The sequence below is a fragment of the Anas acuta genome, chromosome 2, assembly GCF_963932015.1.
Source record: "Anas acuta chromosome 2, bAnaAcu1.1, whole genome shotgun sequence".
NCBI classification, from domain to species: Eukaryota; Metazoa; Chordata; class Aves; order Anseriformes; family Anatidae; genus Anas; species Anas acuta.
Genome location: NC_088980.1, coordinates 55,016,010 through 55,041,441, shown reverse-complemented (window position 1 = coordinate 55,041,441; position 25,432 = coordinate 55,016,010). Strand labels below are relative to the sequence as shown.

General features: G+C 45.0%; 1 protein-coding gene across 1 annotated transcript; it reads right to left on the bottom strand.

Moving 5' to 3' along the window:
* Window positions 1–15,404: 15,404 nt before the first annotated feature.
* On the bottom strand, window positions 15,405–21,542 carry LOC137851291 (coiled-coil domain-containing protein 81-like). Its single transcript, XM_068672258.1, has 10 exons — window positions 21,453–21,542; window positions 20,745–20,901; window positions 20,078–20,334; window positions 19,599–19,684; window positions 18,545–19,062; window positions 17,691–17,808; window positions 17,052–17,175; window positions 16,377–16,550; window positions 15,805–15,941; window positions 15,405–15,531 (listed from the first exon to the last, which is right to left on the bottom strand). The coding sequence occupies exons 1-10, from the start codon at window positions 21,540–21,542 to the stop codon at window positions 15,405–15,407; spliced, it is 1,788 nt and encodes a 595-aa protein (XP_068528359.1).
* Between the last annotated feature and the right edge of the window lie 3,890 nt (window positions 21,543–25,432).

The window sequence follows — 25,432 nt, the reverse complement described above, 5'->3', positions numbered from 1 at the left end:
ATGAGAATCCACTGAGAGAGCTGGGGTTGTTTAGGCTGGAGAAGAGGAGCTCAGAGGAGATCTTATTGTACTTTGCAATTACCTTAAAGGAGATTGTAGGGAGATAGGGATCGCTCTCTTCTCAATATACCAAGTGATAAGATGAGGGGAAATGGCCTTAAGTTGTTCCAGGGAAGGTTTATGTTGTATATTTGGAGAAATTTCTTTACTGAAAGGGTTGTGCAACATCGGAATAGGTTGAGTCACCATGCCTGGAGGTCTTCAAGAAACTTGTAGATGTAAAACTTAGTAGCAAGATTGGATTAGATGAGCTTAGAGGTCTTTTCCAACCTGAATGATTCTATGATTATACTGCAACAATCTGAAGAACAGTAATCTGAATGGAACTAGGAAAAGGAAATATAAAAGTTTTTCTAACACAATTAGAACAAGCACACAGTTTCTACTGAATATTTTAACCTGAGGTTTATCACTCCTTGGAAAGCTGATGTAAACTTAAAAATTAACAGTAGGAATCAAATCAGATGAATGTTAATTTCTTTTCTGAGATAAAAAAAAAAAAAAAAAAAAAAAGGGGGGGGGTGGGATTTCTGCTATTTGAGAGGTAAAGCATAACACAGTAAAATTCCTTCCTCTTTTCCTTTTTTTTTCCTTTTTTTTTTTTTTAATAGTTTGCCACAATGTGATTTAGATAATTTTATTCATGGCAAATCATTTTTCAACACTTCCTTGCAAATTTCTCAAAGAATTAAGCTGTGGCAAGGTGCCTTTTTTTTTTTTTTTTTTTTTTTCTACAGCTGCCAGCTTATCTATGTCTTTTTACTTTTCTTGGCAACAAAACGCATTTCAAGCTTTCTCAATCCAAAAGGTTATGAGGTTATGCTAGAATGATTTTAATGATCTGCTTTGTTTACATTTGACATCTGTTAAAACAACAATTTTTTTCCACAAACTTTAATGTATGTTGACTTTTTTATCTGCAGCACTAGTTTATTTAACTCAACTTCTCCAGGTGATTTTATATCTAAACTGTTTTTTCTATAGGTCTCTGTATGACCCCACCTTTTTGGCACAACTGACAAGTACAGATAACTGTTTGGGGGAGAAGGGGCTGCATAAGCTCCTTCTGTTGCCAAGAATTTGTACATCAGAGAGTGAACTGAAAAAAAAGGCTTCTGCATAGACAACAGTAAGCATTGCAACAGTTATTGATCTACCTCAAAATTTTGTCCCCTCCCATCCCAGGAAATGCAAAGTGTTTTCCATATAGGATGTATCTTGGCTCATTGATAGTATTTTATCATTGCAGAGACTGTTGTGCTGATCATCTGAGCAGGGATTTAATCTAAACCAAATAATTAGCTCAGTTCTCAGCATCACCTCTGTTTCAGGCCATTGCACCTCAGACACTAGGAAGCACCTATATAAATATAAGAATATACATAATCCTGAAATATAAACCTAATAAATACAAGAAAAAAAAACAATCTTTAAATTCCAAAATGTTTGTGTTATGCTGGTTATCCTACCTGCAGGCATATACTCTTGTATACTAAAACTACCCTGGTATCCTAGTATTACTCTCATGTATCCTCGTATCACTCTTGTATACCAAAGTAATCATGTTTCACATGTATTTTTTAATGCTGATGGTGCTTTATGTTATTTCTGTAAGATGTGTGTGGAGAAATCCAAGATCCATTGCTTTAAATGTGTTGGACCAATCTAGTCTAGTGTGCATGTAGACTTAGATTTCAAAGGGAAAGGGCTTTGGGAGATTCAGGATGCAAGATGACATACTGTACTTCTTATGGTTGTTCTAGGACTTTATTCAGCTCACCAGGTTTTTCCATCTTCAAGTGTAAGATTTAGCATGTTTAGCATAGGATCCGGCAGAGTCATGATTTTTTCCTAAGACAAGTTTAGGCTGTGCTTTTACCTGAATTTTCCACTTGGGCCTTTCCCAAAGGTGAGTCCTTCTACTTCCAGTTCTCCCATGCAGCTCTGGTATATTAACTTCTGTGACTTCCTCATCAGATGGACATCAGCAACGGGGGAAAAAAAGGTCCTGTGATATAGATGGCTTGCTTGAGCTTGTACACAACATATTCAGAGGAACAGGGGAAAGCACAGAAATGCAAACTTCCAGACACCGCTGCAAGGAGCTGGCCCGCTACCACATTCTAAAACTCTTCTCTAAATAGTCTTTGAACCCTGTAAGTAGTAGAATTCTTCTTACACATCCATTAATGTAGATTTCAAGTTTGCTTTCTTCCAAGTCACTGCCTTCCTCAAGTTACAAGTGTAAGAACAGTGGCTTGAGACAATACTGTTTTTAGGAAGAAAAAGCCTCACACATCAGTAATAGGTAATACAGTCTTAGTGGAAGGAAAGAACTCTTCCTAATATTTTGTGGGGAGTTGCTGTTGGAAGAATACATTTCTTAAAACTATTTTCTCTATTTAGGACAGGCTTTCATGGACAGCTACACTATTTTGTGTTGTCTTCAACAGTTCTATTTAATTTCTTCCTTTGTATGTGGAATGAATGGGATAGAGGCCGTATAATGGGAAAAAAAAAAAAAAAAAAAGACAGGAAAATATTTCACTTTTACCATCCCAGACTAAGTATGAACTCAGAGTAAGTAAAAATCTCATGGAAGTTTGACGTCAGTTCCAGCCCATTCTTTACATACAGTATGACCTAGATTATTAGTGGCAAAAGTAAATTTTGGAAGCAATAATGTTATTTTGTCCTCCATCTCCACCTAGTGTCTGTTAGTGTTATTAACAAAATCATCCATCTCATTATCCCATTCTGATTACTTTCCTTTCCCCTACCTCCAGCACGCAGCAGAAAATAAAATAAATCTGCTTTTTATATAGCACTGACTTTCTTCTCCCGGTAAAAGACATTCATTTTTAATAAACTGCAGTCTTTTGGATTCTTGTGGCTAATATATGAATGTTCCTTTCTCCCTACTCTCCAGGAATTAACAGATCTAGCTACTGAATTATTAGTGAACCTCTCACACATACACTAGCTAAGGTTAGACCACATTTGTCCTCAGATTCTTGCAGCTTCTACTACCATGACTTTATTTGTGTCATGACTTTTTTGAGTCACACATCAGTAACTCATATTTGTACTAGTACTAGTGAAAGAACTGGCATCAAATTATCTTCATGTCCTAGTACTTTTCCTTTTAATTCTTTCATCTACATGAAAGCTGTAATTGACATTTTAATAAAAATCTTAATGTAATCAAAATTTAAAGACAAGATCAAAAAAAATATATATATATAATAAAAACCTTGTAAATGGGCTCATATTTGAAAAGTTTTATGCCAAGAAAGGTAAAAGCAAATTTGTATATCTGAGAGTCTCGAAATACAGTGAAATCCATTCATTTTTAAAGTAGTGTTAGGTCACCAAAACATGAAAGGTACAATTCAAGTTATTCCAAAGGAAAAAAAGACAAGATAAATACCCCAAAAATTATCACCATTTGTGATTCTCTTTGATGGATATTTAATGTAAAAAACAAAACAAAACAAAACAAAACAAAACAAAAAGCACTGCTTCTTCTCACAGGAATCTAATTTACTTTATCTCTATAAAATTGCAATATCGAAACTAGTTTGCTATATTGGAAATAAAGTAACAGTAAAATAATTAAGTAGTAGTCACTGTTTGTTTTGTTTGTTTTTGTTTGTTTGTTTGTTTAAAAGTTCTTCTTTAGAAAAAAATACCCTCTCTTTTGCAAAGGCTTTTAATTTTATTTGTCTTTTAGAAAAACAAAACCACCACCACCACCAACATATTTTTTTTTTAAATAAATCCACTCTATTACTTTTTATAGAATCATATTTGTTGTGGATAGTAGCTCCTGTTGTATGTTGGGAGAATATTAACATTTAGAAAATTCAGAAAAACATATCTCAACTTACAGAAAAAAAACCACCTCTGATGCATGCAATTTTCCTAAAATGTGAATACTCTTTATCCTTCGTAGGAATTTTTGGATGGTTTCCATAAAAGACAGTCCATAACAAAGATTCATCTTTGAAAGGACTTACGGAAACCTTAGAGTACTGAAATTTTTGTATTTTCTAATAGTATATTTGTCCTTTATTTCAATATAATGCTCTTCATACAAGCTCAACAATTAAGAATAAATATTTACTGTAGAATTTAGGTGGATGTCATAGCAATAAACTGTATGTCTGCTCTCTGGTTTTCAATGAAATAACCAGTATGTATTCCAGTTATGCCTTTTGAGGCTTGACAAAAGTACTCTAAAATTCACCTGTCAATGCTAGTTTATCATAATTTCTCTATATATCCATTCTGCAGTTATTCATGTTCTCGTAAGATCTGCTTTCAGGCATTTTTAAGCATTGTTATGAAATAAGTGAAAATTGAATTAAATTTTAAATGAAATGTGTTAACTTGGTATTTCGGTAGAGGGCAATTACTGCACCTTTTTGGCAAAGTGGCCCCAAAATAATCTTGCATATCTACAAAATGTATCAAAAATCTATACGGTGGGAGGGAATGTGGAAAAAAAAAATAATCTAGGCAAATGAAATATTTGCATGAAAAGATGTTGGAAATTATTGTGCTTAATTCAGTCTGGGTAAATAGGAACTACTGAGAGAGAATAATTATGAATTTTATTCCTTAGTTATGTCTTAATCCAAACACAAATAACAATGGACTTCATAGCTCAACAAGTTTTTTGTTTGTTTGCTTTTTGTTGTTGTTTTAATTTTATTTTTAATGGATTGGTTGTCTTGCTGGCCAAAAGCCTAGGGGAGCTTTCATGGAAAAACTGACCAAAAATCAAATCTAAAATTCTTTTGCTGGCTTTATAGATTCAGTACTGACCAAAACAGACTGGGAGAATTAGATTGCCATACAAATGCTTGATTTTCTCAAATCAATTAGGCATGGTAGACAAATCTTCAGGAGGTTTTGATTTTATTTACTTTTTAATAAAAACGGTCTATTAATACCTTAATTGTTTATGAGATTTTATTTTCCAACTGAATGGATTTTACCTCTCCCCTCCCACCCCCACCAATTAATAATAGAATCATAGAATCATTATGGCTGGAAAAGACCATAAAGATGATCTGGTCCAAATATCACCCTACCACCAATGTTGTCCAGTAAACCATGTCCCTAAGCACCAGGTCCAACCTTTCCTTGAACAACCTTAGGGGTAGTGACTCCACCATTTCCGTGGGCAACCCATTGCAATGCCTGACTGCTCTTTCTGAGAAGAAATGTCGCCCAAATTCCAACCCAAACCTCCCTTGGAACAACTTGAGGCCATTCCCTCTAGTCCTATCACTAGTTAACTGCAAGAGGAGGCCAACACCAGGGAAAGTGCCAATCTGCCAGAGGGTAGGAAAGACCTTCAGAGGGACCAGGACAGGTTTGATCGATGGGAAGAGGCCAATGGTATGAAGTTCAACATGGCTAAGTGCCATATCCTGCACTTTGGCCACAAAAAACCCTTGCAATACTACAGGCTTGTGGCACAGTGGCTGCAAAGCTGTGTAGAGGAAAAGGATCTGGGGGTGCTGATTGATGCTCATTTGAAAATGAACTGGCAGTGTGCCCAGGTGGCCAAGAAGGCCAACAGCATCCTGGCTTGTATCAGGAATAGTGTAGCCAGCAGGACCACAGAGTTGAATGTCCTCCTGTCCCTCTGGTGAGGCCACACCTCAAAAGTACTGTGTTCAGTTTTGGGCCTCTCACTACAAGAAGGACATCGAGGCCCTGGTGTGTGTCCACAGAAGGGCTGAGAAACTGGTGAAGGGCCTGGAACACAAGTCCTATAAGGAGTGGCTGAGGGAACTCATGTTGTTTAGTCTGGAGAAGGGGAGGCTCAGGAGACCTTATTGCTCTCTACAGCTACCTGAAAGGAAGTTGTGCGGGGAGCTGGGAGTTGGCTTCTTCTTGCAGATAGCTAGATGCTTGGAAGTACTGTCTTCTGAGCAGCTTGTAACTTTTTCTTTGTAAATTTGGTACTAGCTGAGCACAGAAAATAAAAGGAGAATGGGCTATGCAATATTTCTGAAACATTTCTTATAATAGACCTCACATTTAGATGAAATATAGTGCTTATTATTAAGCAGTATTTGCAAAGGTAAAACATTCACGCTATTTGTAATCTACACAGAAAGAGAAAACCTAGAAACTTTACTGCTTTCAGAGGAGGGTTTGATTTTTCTTCTTTTTTGAAATGTTGGAAATCTGGGTCTCCAGTTTTCTTCCTCTCCCCTCTAGTCACTGAGCTTTCAGTAATATTTTAGATATGATCTAACCTCTAACATGACTCTGCAAGATCTCTTTTTTGCATTTTTTGTTGTTTTTGTTTTAAAGAACGTTATTATTCATAACATAGCAATGAAGTTCATATTAACAAGATTAAAACCTAGGTATCTTGGGAAGCCTCTTAGGTTTCATAATGATGACATTCTGCAGAGATTCTTTTTTATGCTCCTTGAAGGACAAGCAAAGAAGATTATGTTTTCAGAGCAAACTGCAAGCTTCTGGAGCAGTCTTCCTCAGGTTGGAAGTCAGGAGAAGTTTCTTCTCAGAAAGAGTGGTTAGGTATTGGAAAAGGTTGCCCAGGGAGGTGGTGGTGTCACTGTTCCTGGAGGTGTTTAAGGAAAGGTTGGATATGGTGCTTAGAGACATGGGTAATACTGGTGGTATGGGGATGGCTGTACTTGGAGGTCTTTTCCAACCTTAATGATTCTATGATTCAGGATACCTTATTATTGAATAACAAAATTTGTGCCCTTAAAATAGCATGGAGGTTGATTTCGTATTTGTGGTCTTTTACAGACATCAGCTATACAGATTGTATTTCAATGTGATCATTCAGTTTTGACGTAAGGAACAAAATTACCTGAGGAATTAGTAAAATACAACAGTATTTCAAAGATTTCAGACCATATCCTGCCAAGACATAACCACATGCTTACTTTGCTTGTAGTAGTTTGTAAAAGCATGTTTGAGCCTGTGATGGACCACAGTATGGGCAAATATGTTTAGTAATTTAAAATATGCCGTTTCTTCTAATACTGCTTTCCTTCTCACTTGGCCTGTTCAGCCTGGGAAAGAGGAGGCTGAGGAGAGACCTCATCATTGTCTACAGCTTCTTTGTGAGGGGGAGTGGAGAGGAAGGCACCAATCTACTCTCTTTAGTCACCAATGATAGGACCTGTGCGAGTGGTGTCAAGCTGAGGCAGGAATGGTTTAGACTGGACATCAGGAAGAGGTTCTTCACTGAGAGGTTTGTTGCACATTGGAACAGGCTCCCCAGGGAAGTAGTCACTGCACCAAGCCTGTTGGAGTTTAAGAAGGGTTTGGACTACGTTCTTAGTCACGTGGTCTGCACTTTTGGGTAGACCTGTGTGGACTTGATGATCCTTATGGGTCCCTTCCAACTTGGGATATACTATGATTCTATGATTCTATGCTCTGAATTTGAGCTATTCAAATTGTCAAGGCTCACTAAGGAGCAAATAATTAGCACTCACAGTCATTAAGACAATTAAAACATAAAAACAATTTCTGTTTTTATTTTAAATGTTTGCTTTAAATACTTGCATTGAGGTGCTGCTTGCTTTAAGTAATTGCGTTAAGATATTGCTTTTTATTGTATTTTTCCAATCTTCTAATAAGTTATCCTCAATAATTCACACATAGACGTAGTTACAGGTTTGTTTTGGAAGCTTATTTGTTTTAGGAAGCTTTTTGCCTTTGTTTTGACTGCACCTCAAGTAAAATTAATTGAGACAAACATATTTTATTTTATTTTATTTTGTTTTGTCTTGTTTTGTTTTATTTTATTTTGTTTGTTATTTTATTTTAAAATTGTTTAAAAAATAAAGACGAATAAACTGAACAACATTAATAACAAATATAACTGAGGAATGAAGGGAAAGCAAAGAAAAAGTATTGGGCTTCTATTAGCAACTGAAACAGTAGAAGGAAAGCACTGACTGCTGTAAAATTCAAATAGGAGATGTGTATATATTAGTATAAAAGAAGGAAGTGCTCTGGTTTGGGTTATTTCTGTCAGGAATTCAGTAGTATATCTGCAGTGCTTTGGAATGCTCTTCTTGTCTCTGTTTAGCATTGGAAAAGATCACAAACCTGTCAGTGTTGACATTTAAAGAGGTTATGATAGAGGTGATGACCAATTCACTTGGTAATGAAGCTCATTGGCAGCCTCAGCAGTGATTTTCCTTGAACCAACTGTGATTGAAAAGACTGTCAGAAACTTTGGGTAAAATCTCAGCAGAATTTTTCGATCACAGAGACAACATTTTGAAAAAAAAAAAAAAAAGTTATTACACATCCTCTTTTGACTTGTTCAGTTCTCATCAGACAATGAATAGGCGACATGAGACTTGTGGTTCTTCCTAGACATGCAACTTATCCAATATGGAGAACAAAGGCTTAGATTAGTATTTAAGAAGCCCCATGGCAGCTATAACAGATTTTTTTTTTCCTGTGATAGCACCATTGCAGTTGGAACCTCTTCAAGCTCAACTCAACTCCAGGTGGTTCCAGAAAAAGGTTAGGATTCCCCACTTGTCTTTTTAAGGTCTTGTGGGTCGTGTGTGATCAGGGGAGCAGTTATTTCTGTTAAACTGAGGAGCACAGCAAATGAGTCACTTCTTCAGAACTTCAGACATAATAAAGGCCTCAAATGAAACCTTATTGATATCCTTATTGAAGATGTAGATAAATTATTATTATGGATAAAATATAGGAATACTTAAAATCTCTTTAAATTATGCACACTGTGACATACGGGAAAACCCAAATGCCTTCAATTGCACAGGCCTAACTTTAAAAATTAGGACTACGGAAGAGAGGTTGTGGAGTCTCCTTTGGAGAAATTCAAAACCTGCCCGGATGCCACCCTGTACAATGTGCAGGAGGTGACCCTGCCTGGCAGGGGATTGGACCAGATGAACTCCAGAGGTGCCTTCCAATCTCAACCATTCTCTAATTCTATGATTCGTTGCTCAACAAATACTTGGACTGTCTTCTCTTCTTAATGTTTCTGCTAGACCGTATTCTAAAACCTTATCTGTAGCATTTAAATAACTTAAGGGAATAAAATTGAGAAAAGTGATAGATGGAAAAGGTATTTCAACAAACCAAAGGAAATGAAAAGCTAAGGGAAGCACTTTGGAGAAATCGGGGACCATGTTAAATTGGAAAAACATGCTAGCAAACATGCAGTATGTTTGTAATGCACATATGGTTTGGTCTCAGTCCTCAAAGGAAGATCTGCTGACACAGGCAAATTCTGTCTACAGAAACATTGCAGGCTTGATTTATGTTCAAGCAGAGATATCACAAATAATTGACTTTGGATATCTACAAAATAGTTTGCATTCATTTGAAAATTACTGCCAGTATTTTTCTACAAGTTCCTCTGTTTAACATACCTGCTGCTCCATGTGCTTGACTGATGCCTGAGTTTGAAATGTCAATGTGCAGCAAACCACAGGGATTTAAATTTTGAATAGAAATTATAGACTTAACAGCTGGTCAACTGAGATAAAATTATAAAGTTCCCCAACTTTGAGATAAAACAACATAGTTAATAGTTAAATTCTTTGATACATATATTGTTTTCTTTCTCTTTTTCCTCGTTCTCTGATTCATTAATTTTTTTCACTTTTTTTCAATACAAGCCCTAGATTGTGCAAAACGCTCTTTTCATTTTCTTATTCCTGTAACTGTTGGCTTGTCTGCATATCAACTCTATCTCTCATTTAATTTTACTATATTTTGACTTCCATGTTCCTAGGGTTAATTTAAAAGAAAGAATTTTTATTTTGGGATCTAATGCCTAAAGATTACATTCAGAACCTGAAGCTTAGAAGTAAAAAGGTGAGAGTATCCTGGTTTTGGTTGCATAATTTTATTCCTAGTAGCTGGTATACTGCTGTGTTTTAGATTTAAGGTGAGAATAATTATGATAACACACCAATGTTTTAGTTGTTGCTGAGCAGTGCTTACACTGAGCCAAGGACTTTCAGCTTCTTGCACTGTCCTGCAAGCTGGCAAGCTGTGGGTTCACTGGGAGCTGGGAGGGTACAGAGCCAGGACAGCTGACCCAAACTGGCCAAATGGATATTCCAAACCATCTGATGTCATGCTGAACAATAAAACTGGGGAAGGGATTGGCTGGGGGAAGATGCCGCTGTTTGGGGTCTGGCTAGGCACTGGTCAGTGTGTGGTGAGCAGTTAATTGTGCATCACTGGATGTTTTAAATTCTTTTGATGATGATGATTATTATTATTGTTATTATTATTATTCCTTCCTTTTCTGTCCTAATTACACTGTCTTTATTTCAAGCCATGAGATGTTTCTTCGTTTGTTTTGTTTTGCTTTGTTTTCCTTTTCATTTAGCTCCCTGTTCCACTGTGGGGCTGAGGGAGTGAGCACATTGCTGTGTTGTGCTTAGCTGCCAGACAAGTTAAACCACAACTATAAGTATTGCTGTTTTCTGCTTCTCCCAAGTTATTATTTAGATTGAATTCTGAATTATTATATAGATTTAATTCAGCCCAGCAGGAGTTGCAGGACACCTCAGGTGGCCCCAAAGAGGGCTCCTTGCCTTTCAGGTGCAGCTTTCCAGGAGTGACCCACTCTCAAGGCCAACCTGGCAGTGGACTGTCATGCCAGCAAGGACATGGTGCTCCCCCAGCAGGGAGCAGCTTCCCCATGTCTCCTGTGTATTGAATGGGTGTCAACAAAAACATGCTCAGAAAAGTAGGAATATATCAGAGAGCTCAGAACTCAGTGGTCTCACATAAGATATCCCAAAGGCAAAACTACCTATTAAAAGGATGTTACAGTTTGGCAGAGAAGCAAGGAACATATGTAGCCTGCTTCCTTGTGGCATTCTTGAGTGGTGTGGTGGTTTTACTTGGGTGGACAGCCAAGTTCCACCTCAGCCACTCTCTCACTCCCCCTCCTCAAAGGGAAAGGGAGAGAAAATATGCAAAGGGATCCATGGTTGAGGTAAGGATGTGGAGATTGCTCAACAATTATTCTGATGGGCAAAACAGAGTCAGAGTAGGTTTATTGCCTGTTACTAACAAGCTACTGAAATGAGGGGCCTGAAGGCCTTACCAGAATTTATGAACTTCTCAATTGCTGGAGGTAAGCAAGGCGCTGAGAAGAGGTATTTGGCCATCTCAGTTCCACCCCTGCTGCAGGTTAACAAGTGTAGCGGGTGGGTGGCAGATGGTGATCTTGCTTTCTTCAAGACAGTTCCTCCTCTCTGCTCTCCTCCTCTTCCTCAGCACTTCAGCCCTTGTCCCCAGCACTCTCCTGCTGCCTCTCTCACCACCTTCTCCTCACTGCAGAACAGCTCCTCCAAAGCAGAGCAGTGGCAAGAGCAACTCTCTGGAGAGTGCCTCGAGTCCCCTCGGCCTCTCAGAGACAAGTGGGATGACGTGTGGCGACCCCAGGTTGAAAGGTGGCAGTCACCATTGTGAGGTAGGAATGTCGCACTATGACGTCAGACGGTGTCACAGTGGGGCTGCAGCGACCCTGCCCGGGCACTGCCCAGGGGGGACTCCGTAGCAGGTAGGGGCTGCAGGGGGCATTTGGGGGAGCTGCCGCCACCTCACTGTCTCCTGACCGTGAGGGCTCTCCCCAGGCCGTAAGTGCTCATGGCCTGTAACTGCTGGTGGGTTTCTTTACCCAAAACCAAAAAGCAGAAAGCAGACTAGACCCACACAGACGTGACAAGAGAGACATGGAGACAATGAGAAGAAAGAAGCCTCCCAGGCACACTACTCGATGGCCTATGGAGAAACTACAGGCACCACAGGTGGAGCTCTGCTTTCTGTCCTGCAGCCATTAAGGCTGCCTGGGCCCAGGAAGCCCCACCAGATGAACCAGATGATCCCACCTTTTGAGCACAGACATTGCCTGGTTCAGCCATGGATCTGATACTGTAAAAGCTCATCAAAGAAACTCTCTAAGAGCCAATTTTGAGTTTTAGAAAGAAGGCATTCTTTAATTTTTGGACCAAATGCATGGGGATCACTCCACCTCGTCTGCATACCAAATTATTCAAGCTATGGGGCTTATACACTGTTGCAGGAAGAACGGCCGAAAACACGACAGACAGTAGTATGGTCAGATCACGCTCTCTCTTTATTACCCGAATAGCCTGACTTTTATAGCAAACATAACAGGGGTGGATAGTGTCTCATAAAAGATTATTGGTCATAAGCACTCAGACAAACAACTGCAAGAAAACAACCCCCTTGTGATTAGCAGTCACATATATCCCGTCCTTGAAGCCAGCTGCTGGCAACAATATTTTTTTAAATTCCTCAATTGGGTGATGTGAGAACACTGTCATGGGAACTTCTCATAGTCGTCCTGGTAGCTTGGTTTGCTCAGCTGCAGCAAGTCATGGCCTCCTTACTGTTTCAAAAATCCCTCAACAATATACAATCAAAACATACATATTCATTATATTTCTGAGAAATACTTAACATATACCATTTCCTGGAATTTAATAAAATATGTAAAAGTTCCCAATGAATGTGCATGTCTTTCTCTTGTTGGTCTTCTGGGGTCTTCTGATGATCATCAGTATTCTTCCTCACCATATGCACTTTTTGAACCCTATTCTCAAGCATGCTCAGCTGTATGCAGTTATCCCCCACTGGGCAAATGCCTACCACAAGTTTCATGTCCTGCTGGACTTGGGATATCGTGTCCTCGTCCTAATATATGAGTTCCTTTGTTCTTACAGTTGACTTATTATTAGTGGGTTTCAGTCTACAACTTCCTCGTAAGGGGGTGTGGAGAGGCAGGAGACCTTTTCTCCATTAACACCAGTGACAGGACCCGCGGGAACGGGGTTAAGCTGAGGCAGGGGAAATTCACAGAGAGGGTGGTTGCACACTGGAACAGGCTCCCCAGGGAAGTGGTCACTGCACCGAGCCTGTCTGAATTTAAGAAGAGATTGGACTGTGCACTTAGTCACATGGTCTGAACTTTTGGGTAGACCTGTGCGGTGTCAAGAGTTGGACTTGATGATCCTTAAGGGTCCCTTCCAACTCAGGATATTCTATTCTATGATTCTATGATTCTATGAATTCACAATTGCAGATACATTGTACCAGTGCATGATATTTATTTTCATATTGCTTTTAATATAGCAGCTTTAACACACCCCATTATCATCAAGGTGATCGTTATGATTAAAAGAATCAATCTAATGTTTTGTATTAAATTTGTCCACCACCCAGATAAATAAATTTCTAATTTACCAAATATTGTCCTAACCCAATCTGTCTCAAAACTTTCTGTTTTCTCTATTGGCTAATGTGATTTTTATGATCCTTTCTAATTGAGCTTTAAGGGGTTCTGTCATGTTTGGAATGTGGATACTACAATTTTCAGGACATTCTAGTAAGTATCCACATAAGCCATGTTTGCTGGCTAAAAGTAGATCCAATGCTTGCCTATTCTGTAGAGTCATCTTATCAGTACTTTGGGCTTGTTGATTTAAGTCCTGTAGGCTATTTTGTGTAGCATTTGCCAAGAACTGCACCTGCCCTCTTAAATTGTCTATAGCAAGCCTATCAAGTAGACTCATAGACTGAGAACTATAGATAGATTCAAGCACCCATCCATCAACACTTCCAGTTTCAGGCTTTTGCCACTTATCTGAATTTATTGTACTTTTAGACCATGCACTAACAGGAGGAGTAATAGAGTTTTTTCTCCATAGTGGACATAAGGTTAACAACCTTAAGGTTGGACTCTAATTCTTAGCAAAGCTGAAGGTAAGGCCTGTGGCCAGTTCATTGAGGTTTCTTGACACAGCTTGCCTAACTGAGTTTTGAGAGTATGATTCATTCTTTCTACTCTGACACTAGACTGGAGCCTGTAGGGGGTATGTAGATCTCAGTTAATACCTAATAGTCTACTTAATTCAGTAACTACCTTGGCTATATGTGGACCTTTATATGATGGCATTCCTAAAGGTACTTCCCCTTCCCCTTCCCACTTACTCTCCTCTTTCCTCTTCCCTCTTCCTTTTCCCTGCACAGTCCCTTCCTAATCAGGGATGTACAGCCAAAGCAGCTAATGCAGCCAAGGACCAGACAGCAGCAAGAACCGTGCAGGCCAGCAAGAGCAGAGCTGAGGGTGAGCAGGTACACCTTTGACCTAGGAAGCAAGCTGCCCTGGGAGCTGGACTGACAGTCAAGCCCTCCCTCCCACGCTGGCATTTTCGTGCTCTATCAAAGTTCATCCACTGCAAAGTGCAGAGTGGACAGCCACCAAGGAAAGACCCAGAGAACTTTGGAGACAGGGTTTTATTGAATGGAAGGAAATTTTGGCATTGATAGCCTGGATGGGCAACCCTCGTCCCATTCGTGCTGAAAGGAGGGCCCTTGCTGGATTTCTCCATCTGGACCCTTCTGTGTGCTGCATGGCCTCTCTGGTCCCTTGCTGACATACATTGGCACTGTTCTTCGCACCTGCAGAGTTCAACACAGACCTCTGTAGTTTTGCATACACAGAGACATGCAGAGCAACACTGCAACTCTGTTCAGGACAGAAATGAGGAGATCTGACGCTGGCTGGAGACAGCAGGCCTGTGATGCAGTCCCTGTGATGCAGTCCCAGACCCTGTGTCCAATCCCATTCCTGCATACCGTGTTGCGGTGCTAATAGGCCTGGCGCTGAGGCAGGCAGGGTCTGGGACCTCGGGCTGAGCAGGTATCGACCCCGAGGGCAACGCTTCTGGGGGTCCATATTCTGGGAGGAGAAGGATGGACTCTGGCTTGAGAAGGGAGAGCCAAACACGGGATGAACGCAGCTGCCGACCCTTCAGTTTGCAGCTGCCTGAGCCTCACTGTGAAACGTTCTCCCCAGTGCCCTGCGGCTGGAAGGGGCGTCTGTTGTGAGGCCTCCCGCTCCACAGCTGGCTACTCTCCATTCCACGAGGTCCATCAGGAAAATGCTTCTCTGCACAGTCACTACAGGAGCCCAGGGCACTTACCCAGCTTGACTTCCTCTGCCTCGGCCCAGCGGGGGGTGCAGGCTGGTGACCCATTTGCCAAAGCTGTTGGCAGCTCTGCGCCTCTTTTGCTGACCGATTCCACCGCAGCACTGCCAGCTCACTGCAAGCACACAGCGGGACGAGGTGGTGTGAGCACCTGGAGAGCACTCCCAGATGGGGCTCCCAAGCAGGCCGTCTGCTGGGGCTGCAGAAGGCCGGTGCCAGGAAAAGCCCCTCTTTCCAGCAGGGCTGGGGGAGTGGGAGGAAGGGCACTGCATGGGAGGAAATACTGCCCGCATTGGGAGAAATTTACCACTTCAGCTGCTCCTGCAGATCCCTCTCCGCATCGTTCTCTCCCTGTCGCTTACGGGCCACCTGCCCTATGATGCACGTCGCCACCTCCCTTAGGGTCCCATGTGTCCGTGGAGAAAGAGTCCTGCAGCAGCAAGGACAAAGTTGCTCTCACCATTCAGCTGAGAAACCCCTACCTCTTCCCTCAACCAGCCACCCTTTCCCGGCGAGGCCCCATTTGGCTGCCCTGGGCTGTGGAGAGGGTCCTGGCATTGGGCTCTAAGCCAGGTCAGACTTCCTTCGACTTCCCAGGGCTCCGTAAACAACCCCATGGCTCAGGGGCTGGCTTCCTCGACCCACAGGTGCCTCAGCACCACTCCACTACCCCAGGCCTTGGCTGCAGCTGCTGCACACTTACCGCTTAGGGGGAACAGGGCTGTCCTCCTGGGTTCTGGGTGGCTCTTCTTCATCCTCGTCCCACTCCCCCATCATTCTCTCTATGAGGTCAGGGCTCGACTGCCCTGAGTCGCTCTCAGACAGAGAGCTGGAAGTTTCCTCCTCAGAGGAAGAGGATTCCTGCACAGGAATTACACTCATTACAACAGCCCCGCAGCGCTGTGCTGATACTTCCCAGCATGCAGCTCCCTCCCACCGTCCGAGGCACCCTCCACACCACTTCTGACAGGGACCCCAGGGGGACGGCGAAAACAACCAGCACAAGGCCATCAGTGCGCTCCCATGGTCATGTCCCAGCACTACCGGGGTTTTCTTAAAACTCCCTGTTGGTCTCTTGCTCAGCAAAGGCAGCAGCCCCCCACCCTGCAGTGCTGCAGCAATAGTGCTACTATGGTTGAGTGCTAGAATCACGGAATTGCCTAGGTTGGAAGAGACCTCAAGATCATCGAGTCCAACCTCTGACCTAACACTAACACCTTGCAGTCTCAGTTTCCCGGTGGGGAAGTGTTCCTTTAGCACACAAATTCAAAGTACCTCGGTTGTTGGCGTCTCTACTTCCCTCATGGTTTTCGATTTGCTTAGTTCTGGGCTACGTGGCTTGGGTTGTTTCTTTTTAACTTCCTGCAGCTCTTTGTTCTTATTTTCCTCATCAGCCAAGAACTTCAGAATGTGTTTTGGAAGCTTCTCCTCAATCTTAAAGCACTTTTTCTGGAGTATAAGCAAAATGCAAACACAGGCAGTTAGTAATGCTGTAGAGGGAGGGCTGGGGTGTCTCCCCCCTTCCTGCACTCTCTTCCACCCTCTCAGTCTTCTGCCCTTCTGTCAGCTCAGGGTTGCTCCCATGCTCCTGCAGGCTCAACCAAAGAGTCACCTAAAGAGCCCTTCAAAAATGTCCATGCAAGCTAAGCGACCATGGGGCTAGAAGCAACCTGACAGCTGGCTATCCCACCCGGGCAAGCCATGCAGTGATATTGCTTGGAAGCATCCCTGGGTAAGCTCTTTGGGTGTGTTTCAGGAAGATCATGGGAGCGAAAAGCATCTTCTCAAATGACACAGTAAAGGGCTTCTCTTCAATTAAGAACCCAAAGAAACAACTCAGTGGTCACATGAAGGCACAAGTCAAGAATGTTCTGTGAATCAGTGTCCATTGAGTGATGCTATTCTACAGTTAAGTTAGACATACGTTCTGCAGCAATCCTTTCCACGTACCTGTTTCCTCTGCTCAATAGTTTTGGAAATAAAGTCTACCATCCTGGGAGTCACTTGGATTAGTTTCTCTTCCTCTTCCTCTTTCTCTTCCTTCACAGAACTCCCCTGGATGGCCGGAAGCTTACTGCAAAGACACAATGGGACAAGGTGACCAGAGTGTGGGAGGAGCTGGTTTTGCATCATCTGCTTCCAAATGGTGCATCTGCTTCTGCTGCAAAAGGCTGTAGAGCCCCTGAATGCTTGATCTGGTCTCTGTCACGTCTCTCCGAGAGCTTGAAACAGCCTGGGTGGTTGAGAACCAGCCCAAACCAACACTCGATAGTGTCCAAAAGATGCTAGGAGAACACCTGCACTCTTCCACCATCGCTCCTGGGGTAGTCTCTTCAGACTCGAGGCACTGTGCTCATTGCAGTCTGAGGGAAGGCAAGACCTCCCAGTCCTGCAAGGAGCTGTTTCCATTAGTTACCCAGCTAAGAAACGATGCTGCAAGATGCTTGCCATGCAGCAAGAAAGCACAAGGTAGTGGGAGATGGGATAGCTGCACTTTGAGCACATACAGCTTCTGCATCCAGGAGAAACTGCACTCCTACACGGGCAAGAGCAGGGCAGCACCCTCACTTGTCTCTCCAGGAGTCTCACCTGGCATGACGCTCTCTCTTCTGAGCTTTCCGGCTGCTCTCTGACTTCACTGTCAGGGCAGGTAACCTCTCTGGAGAAAGTGTTGCTCGACGAAGGAGGCGCTTCTTGGGAAGATCCTCTGGAAAGAAGAAAGGAGACAACTTCAGTAAACCAACTCTGTTGTTATGGTAATAGTGTGCCAATTCTGCCCCAGTTCCAGCAAGAATGACATGCAGATCAGCTCAAGCCTGTGGCAACACCATTGGCAGGGGCCATTTTTGTCGCTGTGGAGCCATGTTTCCTGAGACCTCGTAGGCCTTTTCGGACACTCTCTTTCTCCATCTCTTTCTTCCTGGCTACACTGCACCGTTGTTCCCTGGGGAATACCATTTTGATACCCTAATCTCTACCATGTGCTGAAATGGGGGACTCTCTGGGAGATGCCCATGCCCTCAAAGAGTCGTTCTGGGGTGGGGAATCGCTTAGGACCGGAGGAGACAGCTCTTGCATCTGTTGATCGGTCCTACGCACACACATTTGCTACAGAGGCACGCTCACAACAGAGGCAGTGTTTGTGAGGCATCTGAGAGCATGGAAGGAAGCTGAGTCAGAGTTTTCCGGGGTTTGCAGCACAGGCCAGGTAGTGGAGGCTACAGGAAAGTTGTCCTTCAGCACTCGCGGTGGACATTTGTGGTGCAGGGCTGTCCCGCAACCTTGTTCCACAATGGCTTGCTTGAGCTTTCCCACCATGGGATGGAATCACAGGAGGTGTCTCAGGCTTTTTCAGGCACTCTGTGGTAACCGCTGATCTAATCACCTCCAGACAAGAAGGAAGGAATCCTACACCCCCTGCAAGTGACCCATGGGTCCCTTACCTTTCTTGCCTCTCTCTCCTCCTTTTGTCTGGTCTTCATCTTTGCTGGGCTTCATTTGTCCTTCCAGACTCACTGTCGTTTGTTCTTTGCTGGGCTTCACTTTCCCTCCCAGACTCACTGTCCTTTGTTCTTTGCTTGGCTTAACTTCCCCTCCCAGACTCACTGTCCTTTCTTCTTTGCTGGGCTTCACTTCCCCTCCCAGACTCACTGTCCTTTCTTCTTTGATGGGCTTCACTTGCCCTCTATGACTCACTGTCTTTCCTTCTTTGCTGGGCTTCACTTGCCCTCTCAGACTCACTGTCTTTTCTTCTTTGCTGGGCTTCACTTGCCCTATCAGACTCATTGTCTTTTCTACTTTGATGAGCTTCACTTCCCCTCCCAGATTCACTGTCATTTGTTCTTTGATGGGCTTCACTTGCCCTCTCAGACTCATTTTCTTTTCTTCTTTGATGGGCTTCACTTGCCCTCTCAGACTCACTTTCACCCTTGGCTTCTTAAACACTCTCTCGAGCTTGTACCTGGAAGGAAGAGGAAGGAACCATGCTGAAGATAGGGCACTGTGCCAATGTTCTCCTGTCCTTGTTGTGAGCATGGCTCACCTTGCAATAATCCTGCCTGCTGCTTCAGGGGAAAAACTTATTCCTCTCTAACTCAGCACCATCCAACACATAGCTACCTCTAACTCATAGCTCACAAAGCAACGTGCAACCCCAGCAGACTCAAGCTCCCGTTTGGACATGGAACTATTCCTCCTCTAGCCCGTGGGCCCAAGGGGAAGGACAATCTCGCTTCACAGGAGAGAAGAACCCGTGGGAGAATGCTGATGGAGAACGAGCCCAAAAAACTCTCTATGTCTATAGCAGCACAGTCATCTAAAGCACTTCTGCTGTCCCACGTTTCTCCACGGAGCTCCCTGCAAAACAGTCCTCCCAGCACTGAAGAATACCGTCACAAGCACAATCCACAGGGCCCAGCAAGGCAGCCCTCCCCCCAAGCATGAGCTGAGAAGCCGATCTCTTTCTCTGCTGAGAGCAGCAGGAACAAGCTTACTCACATCGGAAAGACAATGACACATCCAGAAGTGGTCTGAGAAACAGCAGTGTCGAGGTGAGAGATGACGGAGTTGTTCATCTCTGGCATCTGCAATAGAGAGAAACAAGTGACGGGCGATGGGGACACTGGCAAGGGCTGGCTGCTTGGTCCACCTTAGCCCCACGGAGAGCTGCCTAAGGGCTCCAGCCTCAGCAAGCCTGGCTCTGCCTGCACCTCCACTCCCTGCCCAAGCACTGGGCTGCGCGGTGATCCCCACTGACACGCTGGCCTTTTACCAAAAAGCAAGGCCTCTGTCAGGGAGATCTCTTGCAGAGCCAGGCCACTGCCTGCAAGGGAAGTGCTCTACAGGGCCTGCTTTCCTGCAGACCACGAGGAGCCCAAATGGCTGAAGAAGCACGACAGGCCAGGAGAAAGCAGCCACCCAGTCCCTGGAAGGCATTTCAGAAGACATGGGTAGAGCTGGGAAAATGAAAATCCTACCATGAGAAGAGCTTCCAAAGTATCTGTTGTCCCATTCAACTTTTCCAGAAAGTCTTCATAGAATTTCATTTTAACATCCTTGCCCTCGATGATCAGCATGCCAATGTCTCTCCAAAGGAAGGCGATGTTCTGCCTGTCCTCTATGCAGACACGGAAGAGACGCGTGCTCCTTTCTATGCAAAGCCGCACTAAGCTCTCAGAAACATTGTTTTCTGAGGCGATCTGAGCATACGGCAGTTCCTCAAAATGCGCGTAGCCTGGAAAACAAGGGAAGAGAAACACGCGCTCTTAGAGAGATGCTAAGCTGGCTAAAATCAAAGGTCAGAACTGGCAGGAAGAAGATCCTTATCCACAGTTCTTGGTGGGGAAAAAGGTGCTAGGACCCACAGCAAGCTGAATGGTGCCAGGCCATGGTAGTCTTGTCCACATGCAGTGTGCTCCTAATCATTAGACAGGAACACTCCCAACCACAGACCCAAGTTCCTGGTGCCACGGAGGGTCCTCAGGTAGCTGTGGCAGTGGAAGCAGCAACTGGAAGTTACAGGCCTTGTGGACTGGGGGTTTGGGAACGAGCCGCATTTTGCAAGCTTTTTCTGCTTGCAAAGAGGTGTTGAGAGCCAAGAAGAGCTCTGGCATTTGCCAGACATTCAGTCCTCAGTCTTCCTACCTGGAACGTCTATGTAGTCGTATCGGAGGTCATTGTTGTGCACAATAGCCTTAGCCAGATGAAACACGGGTCTCTCAACAGTCACGATGTCCTTTTCCTTGTTGGCCACTTGCTCTGTGACAACTGTGAATGTTCCAAGACCAGGAATGCGGACAGCCTGAAACAGAAGAGGGTGGATGAGAAGAAGCTTTGCAGGGACAAAGAGATGACTTGCCAGAGAGCGGGGAAGGCGCTTTGTGCCCTATCCACACCTGAGATACAACTGAGCAAGACGGGTTCCTTGGAGAGCTGGGAGAAGATGTGGACAGCCCGGACTTTTCCTTCTCACCCCCCGTCCCCAGGGAAGAACCAGGAAGTGCAGGAAAAGCCGACACATGTCCTTTGGCTCACTGAGATACAAGCGGGCTTCCCACACTTGGAACTCCCCTTGGAATAGTACCCCTGCCCAGTTCGGTAATCAGCTCTGGCAATGGGGGACTCAGGAAGCCCCAGGAAAAGTCCATCCCTTTTTCTGAAATCTGGGCCTGGACCTCACAGTGCATCTCAATTGACAGCGGAGCTAGTCCGTGGCCCAGCAGTGCATTACTGAGGCCTTCTGGGGCACTGGTCCTGCTTCCAAAGGAGGGAAGAATAACTGCTCTTGATGACAAAGTGCTCTCATTGCTTCATGGAACATCATGGTGTGAGGGAAGAAGAAGCAAGTCTCACCTGGTGGAGAGCCAGCTGTTGACTCAGGTAATGGGATGCGCTGGCCCAAATCTTAGCGATCTCTGGAAAACCAAGGAAAACACACGTCATGCTCTCTGACAGCAACATCAAAGCCACTCAGCACACTGCTATCCAAGGACCGATGCATTTCTAATGTACACTCTACAGGTGTCTTCTCGAGAGCCCAGCAGAGGCAGCACGACTCCTCAGGCTGCCCCGAATAGGGTTCCTTGCCCTTCAGGTGCAGCTTTCCAGGAGTGACCCATCCCCAAGGCCAACCTGGCAGTGGACTGTCACACCACTGAGGGCACGGTGCTGTGTTCAGTGGGACTCTAGGAGGCTCAGGGCAGGCCCTGGTGTCTCCCCAGCAGGGAGCAGCTTCCCCATGTCCCCTGTGTATTGACAGGTGTCAGCAAAAACATGCTCAAAAAAGGAGGGACATATCAGAGAGCACAGAACTCAATTGTCTCACATAAGGCGTCCCAAAGGCAAAACTACCTGTTAATAGGATGTTACAGTTATGGCAGAGGAGAGAATTGGGGAACATATGTAGCCTGCTTCCTCACGGAATTTTTGGGTGCCTTTGAGTGCGCTCAAGAGAGCTGTATTTGCTGTCATTTCTCTGTCGTGTGCTCTTAGACTGAAGTGAATGGGGCAAATTTATCCGCAGTCAGCACATTCTACGTTTGCCACTGCTCTTTTCAAGTAAACTGCTTTGTAGAAATACTATTCTTTTAGTCAGCTTGTGGCAGTGACAAGCGGCAGGAAATCTGCCATTTCTTTGGGGCAAAAACTATTTCATCAGAGAGTTTGATATGCTGCGGATGTTGTGGTAATAAAAGTCTAGTAAGTAACGATTCACAGAATCACAGAATCATCTAGGTTGAAAGAGACCTCCAGTATCACCTAGTCCAACATCTGGCCTAACACTAACAAGTCCTCCACTAAACCGTATCACTAAACTCTAAATCCAAATGTCTTTAAAAGACCTCCAAGGATGGCGACTCACCACTTTCCTCAGAAGCCCAATCCACTGCCTAACAATCCTTTCAGTAAAGATGGTCTTCCTAATAGCCAACTTAAACCTCCCCTGGTGCGACTTTAGCCCATTCCCCCTCGTCCTGTCACCAGGCACGATTCTCTCAATAGAAATAGGTGTATCTTTTATATTTAAGATTCTGCTCTATCAACTGAACCTTCTGCAGTTGCATACAATTGTCCTTCTCTAGTGTATCTCCCCCAGTCTTTCACTTCTAGTCATGGAAGTGGACAGAGGAGCTTTAACACATGAGTATATGCAGATATATGTGCAGCTTCCCCACATCGCACCTCCCAGCACAGTGACGCTGCACAGCCCACAGAGCCCTCCAATTCTTCCAGCCAGCCAGGAGCTCAGGGTGGGCAGCGCCCACTGCCAGGCAAGGAGCAACCCTCAGGACTGGCAGCTTCTGTCTGGGGTGCCGTAGGGAACACAGGGGCTGGGTCATTAAAAAAGCCCCGGAGCCCCAGCTGCCAAGTCGGTCCCTCAGCCCTACAGCATGGTCAAGCAGGCCCTTTCCTGCAGACACCAGGCCTTCGCAGCCACCCCCACTGGCCTCAGGGGCTCCACACCAGTTTTCAGAGATGTCATTGACCCTGACAGCCCTCGTGAATTTGGGCCTTACCAGAATTTATGAGCTTCTCAATTGTTGGAGGCATGCAAGGCGCAGGGAAGTATTTTGCCATCTTAGTTCTACCCCTGCTGTGGCCTCTCACACCACCTTCTACTCACTGCAAAACAGCTCCTCCAAAGCAGAGCAGTGGCAAGAGCAACTCTCTGGAGAGTGCCTCAAGTCCCCTCGGCCTCTCAGAGACAAGTGGGATGACGTGTGGCGACCCCAGGTTGAAAGGTGGCAGTCACCATTGTGAGGTAGGAATGTCGCACTATGACGTCAGACGGTGTCACAGTGGGGCTGCAGCGACCCTGCCCGGGCACTGCCCAGGGGGGACTCCGTAGCAGGTAGGGGCTGCAGGGGGCATTTGGGGGAGCTGCCGCCACCTCACTGTCTCCTGACCGTGAGGGCTCTCCCCAGGCCGTAAGTGCTCATGGCCTGTAACTGCTGGTGGGTTTCTTTACCCAAAACCAAAAAGCAGAAAGCAGACTAGACCCACACAGACGTGACAAGAGAGACATGGAGACAATGAGAAGAAAGAAGCCTCCCAGGCACACTACTCGATGGCCTATGGAGAAACTACAGGCACCACAGGTGGAGCTCTGCTTTCTGTCCTGCAGCCATTAAGGCTGCCTGGGCCCAGGAAGCCCCACCAGATGAACATCCCACCTTTTGAGCACAGACATTGCCTGGTTCAGCCATGGATCTGCTAGCAACATTAAGGGGGATGTTGTGGAAGGGGCCACCTCTCTTTTAACCTGTTCACTGTGACAGTGCCAGGGAGCCCAAGGACCCCTCAGCTGGGACGTGCGGGATGAGCAGTGCCACTACCAGCACTGCGGCAGCCCCTGTGCAGCCAGAGCTCCTCCAGACCATCGGGGCAGTGTCCTCCTGCTGCCTGCGGGGGTCCAAGTCCCGCTGCAACTGCAGCCACTGCCACTGCTGGCCTGGAGCACCTGCAGAGCCCAAGCAGGGTGTGGGTCCCCAGCAGCTTTGGGGTGCCTTCCCTCCTGTTGCACAGCCCGCTCTCAAGCCCACTGCTGAGAGCATTGTCCTGACCCAGGTGTCTGGAGAGGAGCTTTTGGAGGTCTGCTCAGCTCCCCTGTGCAGCACGGTGCCTGCACAGCTCTGGGTAGCCCTCGCAGGGCTGGCCTGGGCACCCCGCAGCACCCTGGCTTTGCAGGCCTCTGGACAGTTTTGACCTGTGAGGGGACTGGTGCCCAGAGCTGCCCCAGGCAAAAGCCTGCTTCTCTTCCTCTTCCTCCTGTTCCCTGCAGTGTCCCTTCCAAAGAGGGATTTGCAGCCACAGCAGGGTATGCGGCCATAGACCAGTGTGTGGAAGTGTGCTGGCCAGCAAGAGCAGAGCTGCAGGCGAGCAGGTACAGCTGTGGCCTCAGGAGAGAGCTGCCCTGGGAGCCGGACGGACAGTCAAGCCCTCCCTCCTCGCTGGCCTTTCCCTGCTATATCAAAGCTCATCCGCTGCAAAGTGCAGGGTGGACAGCCTCCAAGGAATGACCCAGAGTGCTTTGGAAACAAAGCTTTATGAACGGAAGGAAGTGCGACCATTAGCAGTCTGGATGGCCTTGTGATCAGTGGGTTCTAGTCATGGAAATAAAAGAGCTTTACCATGGGAATATATCCAAGGAGTGGTCTTTTTAATCTAGCTCACAACTCAGTGGTTTAGCTTTTTCATGGGGCTGCGATGCTAAAAATGTTTCCATGGACAGCAGAGAATCGCATTTTGACATCTTTTCCCTGGATGATCAGCATGGCAATCTCCCTCCAAAGGAAGGCAGCGTTCTGCATGTCCTCTGTGCAGGCACGGAAGAGATGCGTGGTCCTTTCCACGCAAAGCCACACCGTGCTCCAAGAGACACGGATTCCCGAGGTGATCTGAGCATATGGCAGTTACTCCAAATGGCAGTGGCTTGGAAAACAAGGCAGGAGGAACACATGCACTTAGAGAACTGCTACGCTGGCTGAAATCAGATATCAAAATTGGCAGGAAGAATATCCACAACTGCAGGACCAGGCAGTGAAAAAGGTGCCAGGGTATGGCATTCATGTCCACACATAGTTTGCTCCTAATCATGAAAAAGAAAGCATCCCATCACAGACCCAAGCTCCTGGTGCCATATGTGGCCCTCGGACAGCTGGGCCAATGGGAGCAGTAACTGGAAATCACAGTCTTGTGGTGAGTGGTCAAGAGCTTTAACATGGTTATATATCCAAGGAGTAGTCTATTTTCTCTACCTTACAACTCAGTGCTTTAGCATTTTCATGGGGCTGTGATGTCTCATAACAGCTGTCATGAGGTAAGCTTCATGC